General features: G+C 45.2%; 1 protein-coding gene and 1 long non-coding RNA gene across 6 annotated transcripts in view; one reads left to right on the forward strand and one right to left on the reverse strand.

The window, feature by feature from the left end:
* RCSD1 (RCSD domain containing 1) overlaps window positions 1-18776 on the forward strand; it is a 39017-nt gene extending 20241 nt beyond the window's left edge. For 2 of the 5 annotated variants that reach the window (XM_027819981.3, XM_043538448.1), the window contains exons 2-7: window positions 9261-9368; window positions 12269-12358; window positions 13517-13588; window positions 15031-15234; window positions 16332-17029; window positions 18309-18776. In XM_027819981.3, the coding sequence (XP_027675782.2) occupies window positions 9261-9368; window positions 12269-12358; window positions 13517-13588; window positions 15031-15234; window positions 16332-17029; window positions 18309-18333 (1197 nt within the window). In that variant the 3' untranslated portion in view covers window positions 18334-18776. Of the gene's footprint in view, window positions 1-2435; window positions 2570-9260; window positions 9369-12268; window positions 12359-13516; window positions 13589-15030; window positions 15235-16331; window positions 17030-18119 lie in introns of those variants that run through there. The other 3 variants (XM_043538447.1, XM_043538446.1, XM_027819982.3) reach the window with 3 other exon arrangements.
* Window positions 15234-23425, reverse strand: LOC119566923. Its single transcript, XR_005226490.2, has 3 exons — window positions 23271-23425; window positions 20841-21035; window positions 15234-15424 (listed from the first exon to the last, which is right to left on the reverse strand). It is a non-coding gene; the product is annotated as an uncharacterized LOC119566923 (long non-coding RNA).
* Between the last annotated feature and the right edge of the window lie 11 nt (window positions 23426-23436).

Consider the following 23436-nt stretch of genomic DNA (forward strand, 5'->3'; position numbering starts at 1 on the left):
GTACTCCTTTTCTTTTTGCGAATACAGACTAACACGGCTGCTACTCTGAAATCTTTCAGAACACATACACTAGTGTGTTTAGTGGAATATTTGTATCTTGAATAATTTTAAGTAAAATTGAATTTTTTTCACCCAGTTTTGTCTTAAAAAAATCCACTCCCTGAAGTTTTTCAAGTGCACTTTAATGTGCTCATCAGAGAACTTTCCCTTCCTCTTTCAAACGAACACCCTTATTATTGTGAAATGTCTTTTCAAGAGAATTCAGCTACACTGACAAAGTGTTTTAGCCGTATGCTTCTATTCAAATTATCCAATGGAAATAATTAATGTTCCTCGTTGTTGTTATACTTCAGACTTAACACCTTATTCATTTGAAAAGGGGGAATTTTCCACTCTTATACCTATTCTTGTGGCTAATCTATTTGCAGGGGTAGGAAGATGGAACTGCAATGGTGTGGAAACAGAGGCTAGAAAATTATTCTGCAGAAACACTGGAATCTCAAAGAATCCGCAAAGAAACCCTAGGGCTATGTCTACACATGAGACCTTACAGTGGCACAGCTGTACCGCTGCAGCTGCACTACTGTTAGGTCTCCCTTGTAATCGCTCTATGCCAATGGCATAATTAATCCACCCCCAATGAGCGGCGGAAGCTGTCGGCAGGAGACGCCGTCCACATTGGCGTGTCTGTTGGTGAAACTTTTATGTTGGTTGGGGTGTGGCTTTTTTACACACACAAGTGCTAGTGTAGACATAGCCTGAATCAGTGCTATAGTGGAAGATTATGCTGATGCATGTTTGCAGTGACCCTACTTGCATGTCTTCCTTGAAGTTGCTTGTGATGGCTCCTGTTTTCATTGAAATTAGGGCTGAGGAAAGGTGGTGTAGAGTAGAATACTGGGCTCTAGCAACAAAGTAGCATTCACAGTTCAGGAGTTCCTTTCCTTTTCTTACTTCCTTGCCTATTTTTTTCCTTGCTTTCTGGCACTCATTTGCGGTTAATGAGCACTCACTTGTCAAAGGGCCACCAGAATCCACATAAAGGCAACAGCTGGGAGAGTCCACAGGGAGAAATGTGTAGTCAGAGAGGTCTCTAACCTGCCTTCAGGGCCTTGGAACTGAGCCAAGGGACCCATTCACACTACTGTGACAGCCTGTAGGGTCACAGAGTCTGGTCTGAGAGCCTTTTATATTAACAGCTTGTTGGTGGTTCTAGAGCCTGACCAGGGGCCTTTTAAAATCCATGACCTATTAGCATAATGTTCAAACCTTCCCCTAAACTAAGCCTGCAATATCAAATCTGTCACATTCTCAGGCTGCCTAATGAGATCATGGGGCCCCTTCACTCATTGCTTGTCAATCTGGGTTAGGGGAAGCCTTGACAATGGAAGTTTAAGGGCTTGACTACATGGGGAAATTAGTGTTACATAGTTAGGGTGTGTATTTAAAGTACAATAGCTATTGCACACTAGCTCCCCATGGGGACAGTCTGATTCCACATTAAAACTGCCTTTTTGTGATTTAGATTAATCCATGAAGTGTGGAATCAGTGTGTCAACACAGGGAGTTAATACAGAATAGCTATTCAGTAAAAGCTATTCTGCCTTAGCTATTCTGGGCTCTTCCCCTGTGTGTACAAACCATAATAAAACCATAAAGTTCAGACACTTGCCATCCCAGATGATTTGGGAAAAGGTTTTATGGCATTTAGTTTTCTTTACTATTTTTAATTCTCCTTTATAAAAATTCATATTGGAGCCGTGTTTACTATCCCTTTAAAATGGCAGACATTGCACACAGAGGGCAGAAATTTAGCAAAGCATGCTGGGAATATTACATCTCCCATCATGCTATGTGACTTTTTCACAGCCAGGTTGTGTACTGATATTAGTCTGGAATTTTTTTTTTTTTTTAAATTTCTCTCTCTTCCCCTCCCCTTAGCAATGTTTGTACCTTAAATGGAAGTCTGATTTTATTTCCTTGGCTTTCTGCTATATCTTACCCCTGCTGTCTAGCAGGGAGAACCTATGGACACTCGAGGCCAGTTGTTCTTCCTCTGAAATGGGGCATCAAATGAGTGTGAAGAGAAAGAAGATGGGAATTCCTGCATTCTGGGATCTTTAAACAACACAAAGTTCTGATCTATCATGTGGCTCGAATGCATTCAGCTTCTCTGGCTGCTGAGAGTTTCCTCTACGGTCAGCATCCTAACTGCATTCCCTAACATGGCTCCTTACAGAGGAGAGTGGGACTTGAATAACTGTGAACTCCTCCACAGCCAGAGCTACTGCATAAGCTCCTGCAGCACCTTCTTCTGGAGAGGCTGGGGTAATTATGGGAACTCTAGCCAGAGCCCCAATCTCTCTCTCTCTGCAAGCACTTCTGCAGACAGCTGCATTAAGTTAACACCATCAGAGCAAGGAGAGTCTTCGCTGCAGATAAGAAACCAAAAGGAGAAATAAATCACACAAATCCCTCCTAAACTGAAGACCTGAAGATGCCAAAATGCAATGATTTGTTGAGTGGGCTGCAGGGAGGGAAGAAAGCTGCTTTGTTGGGATGGAGGAAGGTCAGTGTATCAAGAAAAGGTTTGTTTACTCAAGTCTTACATCTTTGGATGTAATGTTTCTTGTTCTGGGGGCCCAGCATGATCCTGAGCTCTGAATCTGAACAATCATTGTGGGATTTCCTTCTAGGGATGTAAAGTACAGACCAATGTAAGCCTGAGCCCTCCCACTTCGTGGGTAACCTCTGCTTAGCTTTAGCTGATATTTTCATAAGTAATACAGAGAATTAATAGTCTTGTACTGTGCATAGGCTCTGCTAATTTTGTTTTCCTCTTTCTCTCCTGTTCTTGTGCTATCATTCAACTACTTTCCTAACTCCGTGCCTCTTGATTCATTTTTTTTTTCTTGGTTTTGTGCTCTTACTCCTCCCTTTTTACTTATTGTTCCACTTCCTGTTCTTACATGGCTCCCTTCTTAATAGCATCCTGATGAAAGTGGCAACATATCGTTTATAAAAAGGCTTAACTGAAAACATAAAATAGAACCACTTTTTTTCACCTTGAATTTCAGATAATGAACAGTATTTTTCAAAAGAAATCTGTTCATCGACAACCTGGATCTTAACTCTGCTCTGACCAAAGTAAATGGCTATTCCAAAGTTTTTTGTATTAAAATTAGTTTTTAAAAATGAAATTTTAATGAATACTCTGGTATAGGCTATTGTATGTTTCTCCTTTAATTGCAAACCACTGATTTAATCTGACCTGCACTTAAAAATCCATTCACTTAACAGGTATTCCCACATGGGATTCAAAATGAAAGCTTGTCTCCTGTCTGTTTCCAGCCACCAAATAGAAAAATGACTGACTTGCCCACATGCTGTGCTATATCTAGCCAGCTCTGCAGCTTTCCCAATTGAGAGAGCAAGAGACTGGACTAGACCTCTTTAAATTCTTCTTTCTGAGTAAAAATTAATCTGGGGGTGGGGACAGGATAGTTTTTGGGACTGACAAAGGTGGAGCCTTTCCTCTCTAGACCAGATTCAAATCCTGCCCAAACAGATAGTAAATAAAAGCTGTTATCATCTTATGGCTGTTTGGCTTTCAGTTTAGTTTAAACCCCTTCCCAAGTGACATAAGCTAAACCAAATAAGCCACTATTCTACCAGAATAAGAGTGTCCCCAAAGGGAGTTATAGTGATATAATTAGAGGTTTAAATTCACTCCTTAGTTTATACTAAAAAAACATTCCTATGTAGACAAAACCTAAAACTGTCTGATTGCCTGGCTGCTGAACTTCAAAGGAAACCCCAGTGTCTCTCCTCAGTCTATCTTGGTATTCTTATGGATCCCACTACTGCAGTATCTGAAAAATCAAACTGACAATCTTTTTCTTTGCAATTTTCAGGAGAAATAGGTTGATTAGTTAGTCAGGTGTGCATGGAAGACATGACAGAGGGATAGCTCAATGTAAGAGATGAGTTTTGCATTTAGTTCTGAATGCAGTGAGGCCTGTGCTCATTTTTATCTCCTGCAGGGGTGAATTCTGTAGTCTAGCCAGCTCCTGTGCAAATTCTGTCTCCCACACTGAAGAATCTCCCACTGTTGATGGACATTTGAATTGTTCCAGTGGAATGCAGCTGCTGCTGAAGGTTAAGGTAGTGGAGGGAGAGCCCTGGCCACACCATTTGCCAGGCTTTTATGAATCTTGAGATTTTATTTTATTTTTTTCCTAATCACTCAGCTGCAAACAACCTGCTGTGTCTGAGGCACATCACTAGAGCTGTATGGGAGTCACACTGACCGGACTTACCCAGGTATCAAACTGGGGGAAAGCATTTTCAAGGGTGGAATGGGAATTCAGAGAACCTACATCTTCAGCAATAGCCATTCAAAAAATAAAAGCGGTCTCTGCTATGCCATGCTGTACCAGGCAAAGCTGTCCAGTGTCCACTTCTGGCTTTAGGACTTCTGTCTAAACTGTATAGCAGGTTAGAGCAGAAATCTGAAGATCAAGATTCTTGGGTCCTATTCCTTTATCTACCAAAGATTATCCATAGTCACATAGATAAGATACTGATTACTGAGATTTCTCTGCCTTAGTTTCTCTATCTCTAAGAATTAACAGGGTAGATCTGGTTATTTTTGCTACGTTTGTTCTGTGCCTCTTTGACCTTTTGAAGTTATATGTGTGGTGGGGAAAGAAACATGAGAAGAACCACCAAGAAGTTAGAATATTAAATGGGGGGTGAAGAGGATTATAAGTTACTGTTGTTATCCAGCTGGTATTTAAAAACTACTTAAACCAGACCATTGAACTAGATTCTTGATGACCTAAATGAAACTTGGTCTTTCTTGACAGGCTATAAAGTAAACTGGTCCAAGAACAAGGTCATTTCTGATTATATGTCTAGGGTTGCCAACCCTCCAGGAATTACGGATTAATCTTAAATTAAAGATTTTGTCCTGTGATGAAACCTCCTGGAATATGTCCAATGAAAACTGGCAACCCTACTTCTGCCCCCATTGCCATCCTAACATGGCTCATTAAAGGCATGATCTAAGTAGGCATAAAGATGAACAAAACTGGGAAATGCCTGGTCAAGGATTCCTACTGGGATACCTTTCACACACAGGGACCATGAGGTTCAAATCTAACAAGAATCTGTACTGTGACCATCCAGAGGCTTTGGGGTAGAGAGGCAAAGCCAGGGTTGGCTAGAGTGGAGCTTCAGAGAAGGCCTATGTTAAGCACACAAAAAACCTCAGGGGTTTCAGGTTTAATTTCACAGGATTCTTGTGAAATGAAAAGATGATCAAATCTGCCCCCATCATTTAGTCTCTGGCTACATTCATTTTATGTGGATTAAATCCAGGATCCCCCACAAAACAGAACTTTTTGTAAATGCACAAACAATACACACAGGGAAGCTCTTCTGTCTCTAAATCTCCCTGTCCTGGGTGCTTCAGTAGAACTTCTCTCTTTTGAAATAAGCCAAGTCTAAGGCATAGGCTATGCCTACATTAGGAACTTTACAGTGTCACAGCTGTAGTAAATCCACCTCTCAGAGGCAGTAACTAGGTCAAAGAGCACTAGCTCGACAGAAGAATTATCTACCCTGGGTCGGCTTAACTACATCTCTGAGCGACGTAATTGGGTCGACCTAACTTTCTAGTGTACACCAGCTCCCAAGCTCTAACTAGGCTCAGTTGCATCTGATTACCTCAGCTCAGAAAGGCCCTTATTTCCCACACAACTGTCTGTCTTGCCAGGGCCTCCCACAAGGGTCATGAATGGGATAGGGTGAACCATGCCGGTGAGGGGGGGGAGGGATTCTCTCCAGAGGGCACTAAAAATCTGTGCACCCTGTCACAGATGGCCTGTGTGATCTCAGTCCTGTCCAGGGCAAAGTCAATATGTATCCACATTAAAACAAATCTGATTGGCCCTGGGTGGGACAGTGTCAGCAGAGGCAAAGAATTGGATGGGAAAGTAAATTCCCCTTTTAGCTCAATAGGGGGTCCCTCTAGAACAGGGAAGAAGGACATTGTCAGGGAAGTGTTGGGAAACTTGAGTTGCTGCAGTGCTGGTTCTGTGAATAAATAGGAGGCTTCGCTCTCCAGGGCTGCCTGATCAGCACAAAGTTGACTTTAAAAGAAAGTGAATAATAAGAATTGGCTTGGAAAACATGCTAATGTCCGTTTCAAACCCACTAACTGAAAAAGGAAAATGTGAAACTTTTATAAATATCGGTAAACTACACTCCCCTTTTGAAGGCAGAAACATTCCAAACTTGATGCTGCAATTTGAGTCCCTCTTCACTGCTCTCCAACAGAGAGTCTGACTGACATTACTCCAAATAACACAGGATCCCCTTGGATGCTCATTTTTGTGGGAAACTAAAAGACCTCTGAGACCAGCAATCACCATTTTACTGACTATTGGTGGGATAGGACTTCCTAACCTAGCATCTTATTAATTCACCTATAATAGAGTCATAGGGTTTAAGGCTGGAAGGGACCACCAGATCATTTGGTCTGATCTCCTGTGTATCACAGGCCAGCACCTGCAAACTAAACCCAGCAACCAAAATAAGACCAAAGTATTGCAGCCCAAAGGAGACTAAATGATTAAGAGGGATTGAGGTACACCACTGCCAGAGGCCCTCACCAAAGCATGGAATTGATTACAATTACAATGGGGCACTCATGACTGCTCTGGCAGGAAAAAACCCAATTCCTTCCTCAGTGATGCTACTCAACTAAAGTTGACTACAAACAGCACAACTTATTGGCCTGAGTAGATCTATCTTTCTAACAAGACAACAGCAAACCTATTCAATTTTATCAAGGTGACAGCTGGTCTTAGTGTCCTGTTTCCCAAGCACAGTCTCGGAGAGCCTTGTCATATCCCCCCAAAGTGAAAAGAATACCCTGGAATTGGCCAAACACTTGTCTAGTATATTTTTTGGACCATGAGAGAGTGAGAGCAAGGGTTCTACACACCTACTGTGAGGGTGAGGTACATGCCCCTGGAGGAGTGGGGAGAGAGGGGTCTAGTGCTGTCCCTCTAGTTGTGGGGAGGGAACCTTGGTGTACATCCTTTTAATTGGAGAGAGTGCCGACGTACATTCGCTAGACTAGGAAAAGGAGAATCCCACTGCACCCTCAGCAGTGAGAGAGGAGCCTTCTGCAATAGAAAGAGCCAGATGAAACACTGCAGTGTAATGGCCAGAGAGGATCTGAAAAATGGATTTTCCTGTTGTGAAATCGGAGGTGTAATCAGAGAGCCTGCAGCTGGCAGTTCTGTGGGCCACAGCCCGTGGACTACTTGTTCTAATATTAGAATGGCATGTTCACTGCTTCCTGTGGCCTGAAGGACAAACTTACTCACGCAAGCATGTATTCTATTTACAATGTGTTTTATCAGCTAAAGGGAAACTGCTTGGGGACATCCAGCTTTTGCTGTGCACTTGGGGCTTTGACGAAATCTGAGGGAGAAAGGGAGACAAGCTTTCAGGCACATAGTGCCAACAAGCCAAAAGAAGCTGCCATATCCTCCCAGGTGAAATCTGGGGCTGAGGGCTGGAGAAGGAGCATACTGTCCTGCTCAGATGAATCAGAGTGTACAAGTGAGGACAGCCATGCCATGTCAGGAAAAAAATAATGTATGGAAGAGTGGTTGCTCCTTAGACTTACAGTCAGAAGAATGCACTGCATGCCCTAAAATAGTTTATAAGGCACTTTACAAACATTAAAGCCTTGCAACCCTCTGTGAGGTGGGTCAGTTTTATCTCCATTGTACTGATGAGGAAAGAGTAAGGTGGTCCTTAACCACACTGTGCTGCATCTCAAAGTTTTAGCCAAGAACTTGATCCAAAACTGAAGTGAGACTCAGGCTAATTCTCAGTATAACCCCATCGATTCACTCTTTGTCTAGGAAATAGCTATCTAAGGACCTTTTAAGTTTCCACTGCTCTTTCTTTCAGCATTCCCCACTGTATTACAAGGGCCAAAGTCCCATCTTTGGGCTGCCTTGGCATACTGAGAGCGCCCTCTGCCTATCAGCTAAGCCAAAGGCGCAGTTCCACTGTCTTAACCCACAATTCCTTCCAAATGGAGTCAAGCGAAAAGGGAAGAATCTTGGGGGTTCCTGCTGTTGTGGAAAATGTGCGTTGGCCTAAAACCAGCTTCTGGTGGGACTTTTCAGACTAAGCAATAGAAGTGTGGAGAAGGAAGTGGTACAGGTCAAACACTAACACTGGTGCTGCGGGGATGCAGAAGTATGAGGTTCTCTAATGAGTGGGCTGCAACCTGGAAAACTCCCTGTTGTCTGAATTTTATGAGGTTCTGAAGAAAAGGCTCAAGACAAGCCAGTCAATGCGGTATTCGCAATTTACCCAGTTTGGTTTTTTTAATCGATGCTAACCAATGGAGCTTAGCAAGTTTGGTTTCCATGGACAGCTTATTACAAGGCTTTTCACCAGTGTCACATGATAAAAATGACAAAACAACAATATATGAGGTGACATGGGCCACTGGGCTGTGGCAGAGGGAACGCTGCCTGGGGGTGGGCAGAATCACGTGATCCAATTCCCCAGTTCCCAGCAAAGTACAGAATGGGTATGGGGGGGAGCATCTTTACCTAAGCTCCTACAGCCTGATACCTCTTTGCAGAGGTGAGATACTGGGAAAGGGCAGAGAGTAACACCCCAGTCACACTTACACATTCCCCAAGCAGAACATAGGCTTTGTGAGGGAAGGCTTCTGAAAGCCCAGTCTCCTTGCAGAAGAGTCATTGGAAAGGGGGAAATCTGATTGTGAGAGGCCTTCCATCACCGCCACACCACAGAAAAGACGTTGGAGGAGATGTCTGCTATTGCCCAGTTCTACCTGCTGCTGGAGACAGATGGTGACCGGGACGATGTGGGTAGAAATATCTCATTTAATTTCTTTCCACTGAAGTGGAGAACTGGAGACAGCATCTTCTGTTAGAGATGAAAAGTTCCCTGCTACACTATCAAGTCCCTGAGCCATTCAGGCCTTACTAATAACCTTGTATACTTTAAGATATTAACAGGTCCTATTTTCAGGGATGGTTTCTTCCTAGACCAGGTACTCACATCTGGCAGCAGTGCTCTGAGCCCTCAGTTACTCTTGCACTCAGTAATAAATAACCTGTCTACTTTTCAACCTTCCAACTTTCCATATCTGTGAGACCTGGGCACATACTATCTTGTTTCTGATTTGTCAGGGCAGACCAGCAGAGACCAATCCAGAGGTGGAGAAGTCAGCATCCCTATCTGTGGCTCAGCTGGCAGGAAAGTTCAAGGAGCAAGCAGCCACCATTTCTGGAAAGGAGGTAAGGAGCAATTCAGGCACAGATAACAAAAATGGAGAAATGGGAGACTCATCCCTGGCCAGTGAAGGTGGGGAGACTGGGTGATCCAAGCATTAAAATAATGGCTTGAGTTTTGGATAGCAACTTTTATCTTGAATGATCCCATTGTGCTTCGCAAACTGTAGTAGAACACACAACAATCTCATGCACAGTATACGCTATACATTCTAAATTTACATGTAGACATTCTTGCATACCTATTCCAGCTGCTACTAAAAGAAGTTTGTTAGCCAGTGGCAGGATGTTTGTGCTTTAGGGACACTGAAAAGCCTGCTAAGACATCCATGAGTTCCCCAGTGGTAGCTGGCATCAAAGCAAGGTGCACATGTATAGCTCAGCACTGGGCCTTTTTGGCTACTGATTAATTAGAAAGCACCCAACTAGCTTTTCTTACTCAAATGTTTTGATATTTATGAAACAGAAATGAGACTCTAAATAGTGAGGCTGAACAACAAACTAAGCAGCTTAGAAGCCAGCATGCATCTCACTAGCAGCTCTCCATCAATAATAAATAATAATAATAATAATAAATAATGGTGATAGGTTCCTTAGCAATCTTCTGTAAAGCTCTGAATCAGCTGTCCAGGGCTCAGAAATAGTGAACAAAGTTTTGTCCCTCTTTATTTGATCCTAAGCAATTCTATCCAGTCACAGCACAGCAGACAAACAAACTGCAGTTTAGTCCGTGTGTATACACACTGAGACCTAATTAACGCAGTAACTGTTGGATTAAAAACAAACAAAACTATTATATGCAAGGCATGCATCTCACAAATGTTTCCAGTGAGGACCAGCACATACTGCTATCAGGATTCCCCTCCTCCCCTAAAAGCAAGAAGTTGACGTTCAGTGGGATTTAAACAAATGAAGATAGCTGGATCAACTGTCTACAGCCAAACAAAAAACTATCTCAAAGATTATGCAGTTTTAATTTCATGTACGGGGGCTACAGTATGACTGAACTCAGGAGTAATAAATAGGACCCATTAGAGTTCAAGCAATGGTTTATTGATGGGTTAGACAGCATAGATTGGCACAGCAGGAAAACTGGTGCAGTCTTGCAGGTTGTTGGAATATTACATGAGACAGGACTCATGTTCTGCTAGCAGCTGGATTGACTCAATGTAATTGAGGACACTGGACATTTTACTAGCCCCAATATGCTGTCATTTATCACCAGAAAGCATCCCAGTCAGAGCAGCCTTGTCTTTCCTTCCTCTTCTACAAGGTATAAAGGCAGATTAAGGTAGAATAACTGAATCCTTGTAATCCAGGCCTGCTTTGCTGAGTCCTAGATGCAGCAATGAGTCAGTGAGAAACAGATTCTGTTGGGAAGCAGGAAGGAAAAACCTTTCTTGGTAAGGGGGACTGGAAGAGAAGTCTAGGAAACCAGGGTAGGGGTGACCGAAAGAACTTAAGCAGCAAAGGTACCCAAAACTGTGATGAGTCTAGGCCCCAAATGGCTTTAATCCTCTGAGGAGGCAGGGAAAGTCAAAGGACTCATGGCCGCTGATCCGCTTTCTGTGACCGAGCGAGTCCCCTACTACCATCACAAACACACGTGTCAAAAACAAAAATCATTTCAGCATATCACAATCCTGGTGAGTGATGTAATAATCATGGTTGCCCGACCTCACTATCTTTGTGGCCATCCTGATATCAGAATGGTGAGCTATGTCCTGCAAACTTAGCATACAGGACATTAATGGATGCCCACAAAATATCACTGCCTCGCAATGTGGTATCATAATGTTGTGATACGATGACTTTTCCACAGCATAGGATGATACTGCATACCAAGATTGTGATGTGTCAGGATGATATTATGTTGTGATGGGATGACATGGTCACAGCTTGATTACATTGCTTCACACAATGATATTGCATTGCTATCTGCTGACACAACATCACCAGTTAACAGTGTAAACCTCATAAAGCCATGGTGCCCAAGTTTGTCACTCCAGACAAACTCTCTAAAATGGCCAACTCTTCGAAGATGGAGTTTGCCACAATCTGATGTTTGTAACTTTCCAGATCTCTGGACACTAAGGGGGTAAAAATTATGAGAAAAGTCACCAAATACTGCACCACAGAGCATACTGGTAACTTGCCAGAAGGTCACAGAAATTGGCATAAAATAGAGGAAATTTCAGTTTCTCTCATCTCCAACATAGAAACATACACAATTCAAATCAAGTTGGAGCTTTCCACACTGGTGTAAGTATAAGTTTCAGGTTACTTGCAGGGGCATGACTGTGCAAATGAGATGGATTTTTGGAGAGACTGCGCTGATGTCTGTGCTAAGCCTCTCCTCATACCAGGGGTAAGCTAGATCCTCCCAGGAGCCTGTGTAGGTTCAGACTGAGAGGAGTGTTTGTGCAGTTAATAAAAAAGTGCTGTCCCTTCTCTCCGGACAAACCTGCTTTCTGAGTCACTTGTTAAACATCGCAACTTGGGACCTGTAGTCTCCGTGAGCTGCACCTCCATTTGAAAGATTAGCAAGGCTGTGGGCCGTGTCCAGAACTCTGAGCTGCCCTTCAGCCCCTGGTACCACAAGTAGGATAGTGAGCTCAGTGAATGAATGAAGCAGGAAGCTGAGGCCCGTTCAAAAGATGAAAGCTTAGTGATTAGCAGAGACAGGAAAGAAAACAAACATTACAAGACCTTCTACTGTGGGGCTTCCAATGGAATACTTGTTAGAGCATCTCCAAGCATGTGGCTGCTCTTGGAGACATCTCCACCCCCACACTGCTTTCTGTTGGGCCTTCTGCAGACACACAACACTGGAGGCTGCCTTCTGGTGCTTGAATGTAACCTCCTTGCACTTCCTTTGTCACTCAAATGGCTGTCTTTATCTTCAGGTACCAGGTAATAAACCAACCCGGAGGAAACCACCATGCTCCCTTCCCCTACACACCCAAAAGGTGGAGTTCGGCTACAATGGGGAGCCGGTGAGTACCAATGCAGTAAGGAAAGAGCTTCCTTTTTGCTGGGTCTTATTCCCTCTGATTCCCTAAAAGGCATGTGAACCTTGGGCCTATGTGGGCCTACCAGAGGGATCCTCTGATAGTGAAACATAAACCATAAGCTCTGAAGCAGAGAACACTTCCCCTATCCATCCACAGCAATACCCCACACGTACTCTGCTCCTTGCTGCCTCCTTACTGGTGCAGACACATGTACATTTCCAGTTCTGCTTGTGAGGTTTCTCCTTCTGTGGCACCACATCTCCATAGGATCCACCTGATTCTCCCATACCAGCTCCATCCTCACATCTTAAGCTCTTTAGGGAAGGGACTGTCATATGTTGTTTATACAGCAAAATGGAGTCCAACCTGGTTGTGGCCTTTAGGCACTACTGCAACATAAATATTAAGTAATAATTTGCTCTTGGATTCTTCCCTCCTTCTAGATTCACAGTTGAAAGGGTGAATGAGTGTGTAATTTATCCAGTGTCAAACATTTCTCTTCAGATATGCTAGAGGAATAGTTCATAAAACACTTTACAAACATTAAAGCTTTGCAACCCTCTATGAGGTACGTCCGTTTTATCTCCACTTTACTGATGAGGAAACCGCACCACGGAGAGGTTAAATATCTTGCCCAAAGCCATGCAGTGGCACAGCCAAGACTAGAACCCTGGGGTACTGACCCCTAGTCTTCTGGGACTAACCATTACACAATCCCTAATATGGATATACTAGTCGGAAGAGACAGAATCCCATTTTCTCTCAAAAGAGGGCACTGTTTGGGTGGTGGGAGGGGAAAGGGAAGATCATGTAGAGGGCTTGGCTACCTTCTTTTGATGATCTTCCTCACAGCGGAGTGATATTACTCTGTACAGTGCTCTCCGATTCCTCAGTCCTGTGTGATCTAATTCCTCTTTATCATAGACTTAATGGCTGGACAGCAGACGAGGTGAGAATAGTGGGAAAGGGAAGAACAGACTTCTTTGTAAAGATCCCGCCAAAGCCTTCAGTGACAGATTCTTCACTTTTCTTCCTCTTCTTCCATCTCTCACTTCTCAGGATCAATCTGGACCGGTTCAGGCTTCAGAACTTTTCTTTTCTTCGTCTAGTTTATTTTGGTCTTTTCCTGTTTGTTTACAGAAGCAGTCTCCAAATGCTTGCCCCCTTCCCAGGGTCAAGGTGAAAAGCTCTCCCCTGATTGAAAAACTGCAGGTAGGTGCTGGATGCTTTCAACATGGCTGTTGTAACTCTCAGGGAATTAAATTGATTAGCCTTTTAACATGGCTCCTATATTTGTATCCCTGAGGATATGTCTACACAACAGCATGAGTAGAAAGACAAGTACTAGCTCTGTTTGAGCTAGAAAGCTAAAAATAGCAGTGTGGCCATAGTGGCACAGGCTGCGGCTTGAGCTAGCCACCCAAGTATGCACCCAGGGGGTTGGGTGGGATTGTACTGGGCAACTAGCCCAAGTCACCACCCATGCCAGTGTGACCACACTGCTATTTTTAGTACAGTAGGTCAAGCAGAGCTAGCACGTCTGTCTGCCCGAAGCACCCTCCCAGTTGAAGTGTAGACATACCCTAAAAGCTTCTCACTTTTCTTTTATATTTCCCAAGGAACTCAACAGCTTACCCAGCATTTACTACTCCCCTGTATCTCTCAGTAGCTGGTTTATGCCAGTTAGGACAACTAACAATGTGAGTCTCTTCACATAACGTCCTGCTAATGCCAGCTGGCACGCCTGGTATTGTGAGCTTCCTCCTAGCAGTGCCCAAATAATAGCATCCTGTTCATGGCAGTGTTGTGCTCAAGTCAAGAACACTCAACTATCCGAACTAAATAGCACTGTTCAATGGGATTCCAGAAGTGGGAGCCCCATCACAAAGCATACCCAGTTATTTCAATGGTATTCTCTTGTTAAATTTAGTGATCATTTGAAGGGCCTGAGAGTGCCCACAGCTGCAAACTTCAGGTGCTATCTGGCAAACACAGAATGATTTAAAGTTCCTTGTTGTTATTGACTGCTCTGTTCACAGCCTCTCCTGTGCAAAGCTATGAGAGACATATTCACTTGGCTGGGACACTGGAAAATCCCTAACACTGCAGATGACACAGGAATGGTCCTGAGATCCAGCTGTTCGGGAAGGGCAATTGTCCATCCAGAAATTCTCCACATAGGATTGTTTGTTGACAATATCACCAGGAGAAACACAAAACCAGGAGCTGTATCTCTTATGTCAGCTGGGAGGCTATCATGTTTGTTAAGGGGAAAGGCTCCCCCACGTGGTCACTGTGTGATCATATTACCATACAAAAAGAAAAGGAGTACTTTTCGCACCTTAGAGACTAACAAATTTATTTGAGCATAAGCTTTCGTGAGCTACATCCGATGAAGTGAGCTGTAGCTCACGAAACTTTATGCTCAAATAAATGTGTTAGTCTCTAAAGTGCCACAAGTACTCCTGTTCTTTTTGCGGATACAGACTAACACGGCTGCTACTCTGAAACCTGTTATTACCATACAGTATGTTGTTTCAGTCCACTTCACCTCTGACAGGGGGAATTTGGGTGGCAGGTAGAATAACAACAAAAATCATGATATTAAATCTGAGGGGAGGTTTATTATAATGACTTCTTGTTTTTTTTTGTAGGCCAATCTGGCATTTGCTCCAGCTGCCCTGGTGCCAGGTACATCTCCAAAAAGCCCAGGTCTGAAAGTCATACCATCTCCCTTTAGCACTCCCCCTTCAACTCCCAGTAGCCCCGGCATCCAGTCCCATTCCAGTGAATCGGATGAGACACCAGTCAGTTTTGATCAACCACCAGAGGGCACTCACCTGAAGTTTTATAACAAGGTATAGTGTCTTCCAGGCCTTCTCCAACACAGGAAGCCAAAGCCAGTTTACTGCTTGGAATGGAAGTGGAACAGTTCTTACCCTCCAATTCAGTCTTCACAGGGTGTGTTTGCAGCCAAATGAGGAGATCGCTGCATCTGTTTTGAAATTCCCTCTCACTGTGATCCACTGGACTCCCTCTTTTGCCTACCTGCAAATAGAGTTCCATAGTCCAGATTCCAGCTGGCTTCAGGTGATGAAGTGGCATGACTCACCTGCTTCAACTCAACATGAGCTGGACTGATCACAGCTTTTCAAACAACATTATGTCAAAATTAATGACCAACGCTTAGTAGTGCAGTGCGTTAGTATATTAATACGGCAGCTTGCAAGTCAAATAAACCTTGAAATTCTGCAGTGTGTTCCATGCCCATCCCTTTAATACAGAGGCATAGCCCATGGAGAGCCAATCATACAACACTTAACCTAGATCTGAGCAGGACAGGCTGTATTGACTACTGGGAACTGTAGTCTCTGTAAACCACAATTCTGGATTAAAGAAGAAGGCAGCTGGTTAACTTCTCCAGTTTATGCAATTAGGTGCAGTTCTTAGTTTGCAGGCTAGCTGCCAAAACAGCCTTCAACTGGGAGAAGTTGGGAGGCCCAAGACATACCAGAATAGCAGGGGCTTCTGCAGATTAGGACTCAGATGAATTGGCAACAATGGGGAGAGAATCTGGACTGCTTGATTTCACCATTGGTCCTCAGATTACTGAGAAGTAAAACTTCTCTATCCTTTCTCATCACCCCAGTGCCCAAAATAAAATGGCAGAGGTTTCCAAAGTAATTCCTCACTCATAAGTAACTATATATCGAGTCTAGTGTCCTTGTAGTCAAACTTAATGTTTTCAGATTTGATAATGTAAATTGGAGAGAGAGCCACAGTTTAAATGGGGTAATGATCTCTCTCTAGTTATTCAAAGTGTCAATGAGAAGGAGAACCAGTGTCTTGAGTCACCAGCTAAGCATCAAAGTCATTCACCCTAAGTTTCTGGGCTGACACTGTACACTGGTGTGGTTTATTTAAATTCTTCAATCTCAGCTTTACCTGTTCTTAGGTGCGGACACGGGGATCACTGAAGCGCAGACCCCCTTCCAGGAAATTCCGAAAGTCTCAGTCAGACTCCGGAGATGGTGAAGATTTAAGGGCGACTGGATCATCTCAAGAAAATGGGGCCAAAGAAGAGGATGGTGATGAGGTATTCGTGCCTAAGAGTCAGAAAGAGGAGTCACAGTCACCTGTGTGTGAAACAGGCAGTAAACTGATGCAGAAACAGATAGGATCCAATGAAAAGCCACCCTCAGGGAGAAGGTCAAGCAGGACAGAAAACAAAGAGGAGAGAGAAAAAGAAACAGAGGCAGTGAAACCATGCAAGAGCAGCACAGGAGATAAGGAGAAGCCGTGCAAGAGCCCTCCAGGGGAGGAAGAGAGGAAGTCGTCCCAGAGCACGCCAGAGGAGAAGACATGCCCAAGTACCATGGGAGATAATGATAAGAAGTTGTGCCAGAACACCCCAGAGAATAAGGAAGGGAGCACTCTGGGGGAAAGGGAGGGTGGCAATGCCTCTGAACAGGAAAAAAGGAACAAAGAAAATAAAGAGGTGAAGAAGGAAGAAAACAGTGAGGGCAAAGACACACAGGAAACATCAGACACCCAGGAAAAGTCCCTGAAGATGGGGATGTCGCAGCCGGCAGCAGACACAGGAACTGCCAGTGAGCATCACAGTGTGCTGCCAATGCAAGAACCGGGCACAGAGTAAGTATGAAGCAGAGATGAGAGAAGCCACCATGGTAATTACTCATGAAATACCAGAGGTTCTCACAAGCGTTTTGCCTTAAAAATAAAAAGGCACTTGTGCCAGAGTGTCAGTGTTACCATTTCCCTCTGGTGCTTGTTAAATCCCAGTACAAATCAACTTCAATATCAGAGCATCTAATACAGACAATTAAAAGGCTCAGCTCCCCAGGCTGGCATGACAGTGAAAGGGATGGTAGGTGAAAAAGAGAAAGAAATGCTGACCTTTGACACTTTGCTCAGCTGCCCAGTATTTTGAAAGTACATGTGGCAAAAAGCATTTTTCACCCTGAGACCATTTAGATTAAACTGTCTGATTAAAAGGGACATTTTCAAATCTCTTGTTGGCACTGTCAGCCCTAACTGTGGTGCAAGCATACCAATTTCGTGGTCACCCACTGAACCACACAAACTTGTTCCTTCTAAATCAAAAAACACAGGCCTCTACCACTTGAGGTAAAGGAGAATTTCCACTAGCTATATTAGGGTTTACACTCATCGTACCTGGCCTTTAACCACTGGTGACCAACATAATCCCACACACCTAAACAGGTCTCCCATTCCATCCAAGAGGGCAGTGGTGCCACCTGCACACTAGCTATTACAGAGTTACATTGATGAAAAGTCACCCCAGCAACATGGGACCCTCTGCATTTCCCCCTGTCCTGCTTTCTAACTGAACTATCTGAGTTTGGAGGGCTCAGATCTGTGTCTTAAAGGGCATGTTGTAGGGAGAAAAGATCCAGAATGAATTTGGATAGGAAAGTTTAAAAACTGAAAAAAATTGATTCCCTGTCTTCAATCCAAGTCTGACCCAGCTTAGCTGGTGAGAACAGAGGAAATCAGTCTGGAGTGGTCTGGCTGCAGCTGTCTTTCAAATTTATAGCAGGAAAACCATAACCCAATTATAAAAGATGGCCAAAAAGACACTCAGATTCCAGACTTTCCTAGCGACTCCTATCAATATAAAATTGTAACATATGTTTATTTTTATAACTTTCCTTACTGTCTTCTATCATTCTTTCTCTCTCAAAATGCTGAACCCAATCAGGACACAGGAGACTTTAATGTGAAGAGAAGCCAAACAGTCCAATGAAGGTGCAGCTACTGGAGGACTCTCCCTTGCAACAGAGCAGCAGAATATTAATAACATCAAAGATGTCCACTGCTCTTACCCATAACATTCTGTAGCAATGGGAAGGAGAGACTGGAATTAAGACTTTTTTTTTTTTTGCTGCAGGGTTCAAAAAGGATGTACTGGCTGATTCTTCTTGGGGTATATTGAGCAACTTCATGGCTATGTCTGGAGACCTGATGCACAGTAGCGTGGGCATGACAAACACCACCGTTTCTGGGCCCACTGTTCACCATTACAGCAGAGTTCCAAATTTTGTTTGCTCCCCCATGTTGGACTTTGATGCAGTTTATCAGTTTTGGACATATATAAGTTGTGCCTTTTTAAATAGCTTCCTTTGAAATATTTTCAGTTTTCAAATGTAAGTAAATGAAGTTTTTAAAAATAGGGAAAAATGATTTTCTCTCTACACATATATATGCTGTATGGCAGACAATGTGAATCCTAAATCTGGAGAAGATCATTTTTAAATGGCTTATACAGCATCTTTGATGAATATCTACTTGGACTAGTGTTGGGCTGGCAAATCTGTATATGAAACACCTAACAGCTAAAGATTATTTTTCTATAGGATTTTTTGTGTGTGGTTTTTTTTCGTGCTGGTGAGAAGTAGCAACTGAAGTACCATATCCACAGAACACTTACAGCATGGGAAGTAATAGTGCAAGCTTTCCTCATACTACTCCACCACTGTATTCAACTGTTACACTTGATCCTTGCAAGTAAGTCAGTTGTCATGACATCTTCAGTCTTTGGACTCTACTGAGACTGCCAACAAGTGGCCAGTTAGAATCACTTTTAATTTTTTTGTGATATGGACACTTGTTTACTGCAAACTGGACTGAAATAACCTATACATTTCATGTAAGCTAGTGAACAGCCTATGTATGATTGAGTTTCACTTACTATGGCAGTGATGGGCAACCTGTGGCCTGTTAGGGTAATCTGCTGGCAGGCTGCCAGACCATTTGTTTACATTTGCACAGTCACCCGCAACTCCCAGTGGCCGTGGTTCGCCTATTGCCTAGGCTAAATTTGAACTGGTGAACTATCATCCCATGAAAAAATTATTTTAAGGAGCCAGGTTCTCTCCTTAGAGTGGGGTTTCTCAAACTGGGGGTCGTGACCCCCTCAGAGGGTTGCAAGGTTATTACAAGGGGGTCACGAGCTGTCAGCCATGCACAGGGTTGGCAGCCCAAGCCCCGCCAGCCCAGCACCATCCCCAACCCTGCTCCAGCATTTAAAAGAGTGTTAAATATAAAATCCTGTGTTTTTTAATTTATAAGGGGGGGTCCCACTCAGAGGCTTGCTGTATGAAGGGGTTTGCCAATACAAAAAGTTTGAAAACCACTGCCTTAGAGCATTTAGAAGGAGTGTTTGAAAGGACTGGATAACAGCAGAAGTACTCAGATACTATGGTGATGAGGCCATATAAGTGCTTGGAGCTGGCATTTAGGGTTCTGTTAAAACTTTCAAAGGACTAGCTGGCTCAGGGGACTAGTTGTGGTTGGGCTATGGAGCCATTTACCTCCAGATTGCATTAGCTATTGATTAGTCTACATGAAATGGGTTTGGGAAAGTATCACAATCCCATTCCTGACGGACAGGTGTCCACCTCACTAAAACCACCAGCACATTATCTGACACCCAACACCGCCCCTGACCCAACAGTATCACTGAAGAGGCCAAAGTCTGAAATGGCCATGGAGACCGAACTCCCTTTCATCTTTGAAGCAGTTGCACCAGGACAGGGGTTAGACACACTGGCAAGGCAGAGAGGGATGGAACCTGGCTCTGCTGCACCTGCTCTGTGGATGGAGATCTATGAGGCAGAGGGTCATTTTGTTCTGTGTTTGTACAGAGCCTACCACAATGGGATCCTAAACCATGACTGGAGCTCCTAGGCACTACAGCTATACAAATAAATAATATCCTATGTGTCACCTTTTACCCGCACTAAAGTCATAAAAAGACAAATGGATTTATGTTCTACTTAATGTGTCCTGCCTCCCATCCTCCCACATGAAAGCACTAAGGATTGTTCATTCAAAACCAGTGAAAAATGATTGGTGTTGCCATTTGTACCTAGAAGAGGTTTCTCAGTATATGCAACCCTCACACCCTCTCTGAGCCATGTCAGCAAGTGTCATCACCTTTGAAATGTGTTTTAATCGGCTTGCTTGGACTTGTATCTCAGGCCAGGCTGCAGGCATCACTGTAACACTTCTTTTCTCAGCTGATGTATCTGGACGTGTGTGATTGTCCATTACTGTATATATGCGTGTGCATGTTTAGAGAATGTGTGTGCTGGTCAAGAGGGTGGAATTTGTCCCCCTCATCTTGAAAATATAATGGAAAAACAGAGGAAATAAAACAGTGGAGTTGAAAAGAAAAATAAGTGTTTCTTCCTGGGGAGCTGCAGAAGCCCAAACCAGGATGGGTAGAGTTGGTAGCAGCAGGCAGAATGAGGGTGGGATTACAACAAGGGGATAGTGTAGTGTTAAACCATCAAATTTGAAATTTGTGGACTCCCTGGAGCTAGGTCCCAGTACTGATAGCTCTGACTTAACTATTCATCCTCTTAAAGTTCACTATGTGAAGGTCTTCAGGATGAGATCTTAAAAACACAAATCCTACCTGTGTAGCCATTAAAGATTCCATGGTAAGAATAGAGGTTTCTCCTTCAGACAAAATTGCCCCCTCCACACCCACAATGGTGTAGCAGGTATGACGTCACTCTCTGCTTCCATGTGGCAGACACTACTTAAAGGGTGTCTTTCTTCTGTTGTCTGTTTATAGGTCTGTTTTTATTCTATGGTAACAGACAGAGTCCTAGAAGGAGAGATGGGGAGCTGTTCAGTATTGGATTGAGGGAGTGTAGCCTTGCTGAGTGGGTGAAGGAATTTACGCCATGAAGGACATCTTAGATTAGGGGTGGGCAAACTTTTTGGCCTGAAGGCCACATCTGGGTATGGAAATTGTATGGCGGGCCATGAATGCTCACAAAATTGGGGGTTGGGGTGCAGGAGGGGGGTGAGGGCTCTGGGGAGGGGCCAGAAATGAGGAGTTCAGGGTGTGGGAGGGGGCTGGGGCAGGGGTTTGGGGTGCGGGGTGTGTGTGATTGCTCCAGCTGGGGGTGCGGGCTCAGGGGTGGGGCTGGGCATGAAGGGTTTGGGGGGCAAGAGGATGCTTTGGGCTGAGACCGAGGGGTTCGAGGGCGGGAGGGGGATCAATGCTGCGACAGGGAGTTGGGGCGCAAGAGAAGATCAGGGGTGCAGGCTCCTGGAGGCACTTACCTCAAGCAACTCCCAGAAGCAGCAGCATGTTCCCCCCCTCCAGCTCCTATGCGGAGGCACAGCCAGGCAGCTCTGTGCGCTGGTTCCTGGCCAATGGGAGCTGCAAAGCCAGCGCTTGGGGCAGGGGCAGTGTGTGGAGCCCCCTGGCTGCTCCTATGCATAGGAGCCAGAGGGGACGCATGCCGCTGCTTCCGGGAACCGTGCGGAGCCACGCCACGCGTGGAGTGGGGCAAGCCCCAGACTCCACCCCCCGGCAGGAGCTCAAGGGCTGGATTAAAAGGTCTGACAGGCTGGACGCAGCCCACAGGCTGTAGTTTGCCTGACCTGTCTTAGATCAAAGACACTCTGTGTGTGAAGAGAGGGGCGGAGAAAAGATATGCGTTAAAGCAGGCAATCTCCCCAGCTTTTCTGTGAGAGTAGGTTTGAGCTGCAGACCTCCACATATCTCCTGTGTGGACCTGCTGGATGATATTTACTAGTTACACACAACCTACATTAAAAACTATTTTATATAAAAACACAAGGGGCCCTGGACTGTGCATTCAGACCAAGGGTAGCCACAGGGGCATCTCAAAATCTCTGGATAGAAGAGCACAGGATCAGATCCTAAAACTCTTAATGATTGGACAGGAAAACACCACAAGTAAGGAAATTCTATTATTTATATAGCACCTTTGGCATGCCTGGTGCTTTACAGCTAAGTAGTGTAACAATACAAGCTTCCTGCCCAGAAGAAATTTAGAGAAACAAAACACAACAGCGTGGGGAAAGGAATGCAACATCAAAGCTAAGAGTCTGGGCAGTTGTGTTCAGCCGAGGTCTTCTGAGTTCTGTGGTTGTCTTCCGGTTTTAATGGTTTAGACTGAAACTGGAGCCAGATGAAAGGCCCAGGAGGTGAGGAAGGAGAGCAGCTATTGGTGGAAGAGTGATTTTTGGAAAGGCATTGCCAGCACTATTAACACCTAGTTCTTACCCAGCGCTTTTCAGCGGCAGATTTCCCTGCACTTCACAATCTTTTAAAGTATTAGCCCCGTTTCACACAAGGGAAACCGGAGCACAGAGGGAGGCTACGTGAACGGCCTGGCTCACCCAGAAAGCCTGTGATGGAGCCGGGGGTTCAACCCAGGGCCCCCCAGTCCCTAGGTCACTTGCTAAGCGCCCAGGCCGCAGGGCCCGAGGGGGCGCGGGCAGCGCGGAAGGGGGTGAACGGGGAGGCCAGGAGGCAGTCAGGGCTTCGGCATGAGGAGCAACCCGGCTCCCATGTGGAGCTAGAGGAGGCTCATCTAGGGGGGCGGGGGCGGGGGCGGGTCCCACCCCGGACGCTCCTCCAGGGGCCCCTCCCACCGCAGGCCCGCGTCCCGGGGGGCGGGGCTGCGCCTGACGCGGCCAGAGGCCCCGGGGCGGTGAATTGAACCTGGCCACGCCCCAGCCCGGGGAGCCCCGCCCCGCCCCTCCGCGCGCGCGCCCAGCTCGCCCCCCTTCCTAGATCCCAACAGGGCAGAATCAGGGCGGGAGGGGCCCGCTGTTCAGGGAAAGGGAGCGTGGGGAAAGGGAGCAATATCCGGGTAACTCGAGCGACCGTCACCTGAAGCCCAGTGGGGAAGGGGGGCGGGCGAAACCATGGTTCCACGATGGGAGCAGGGGGAAGGACGGAACGTCCGGACCGCAGCGTGTGTGTGGGAGCAGAAGCGGGAAAGACCGGCCCCCCCCTCCACTAGGGATGAGCTCGCCCTGCTCCGAACTCAGCCGCCGTTGGGGGACAGTGGGTTACCTCAGAGTTTAGGGGGCTGAGGCGTCCCCAGGGGAAAGCGCAGCGTGGGATTCCCCACAGAGGGCTCGAGTCCTACCATCAGGCGCCCTCCCCCACGGCAGGAATCGGAATAGTATCTGCCAGATGGGGGCGGCTGAGCGGGCTAACTGTGGGCGCTGGAAAGGCG

Source organism: Chelonia mydas, chromosome 1 (assembly GCF_015237465.2).
Source record: "Chelonia mydas isolate rCheMyd1 chromosome 1, rCheMyd1.pri.v2, whole genome shotgun sequence".
NCBI classification, from domain to species: Eukaryota; Metazoa; Chordata; order Testudines; family Cheloniidae; genus Chelonia; species Chelonia mydas.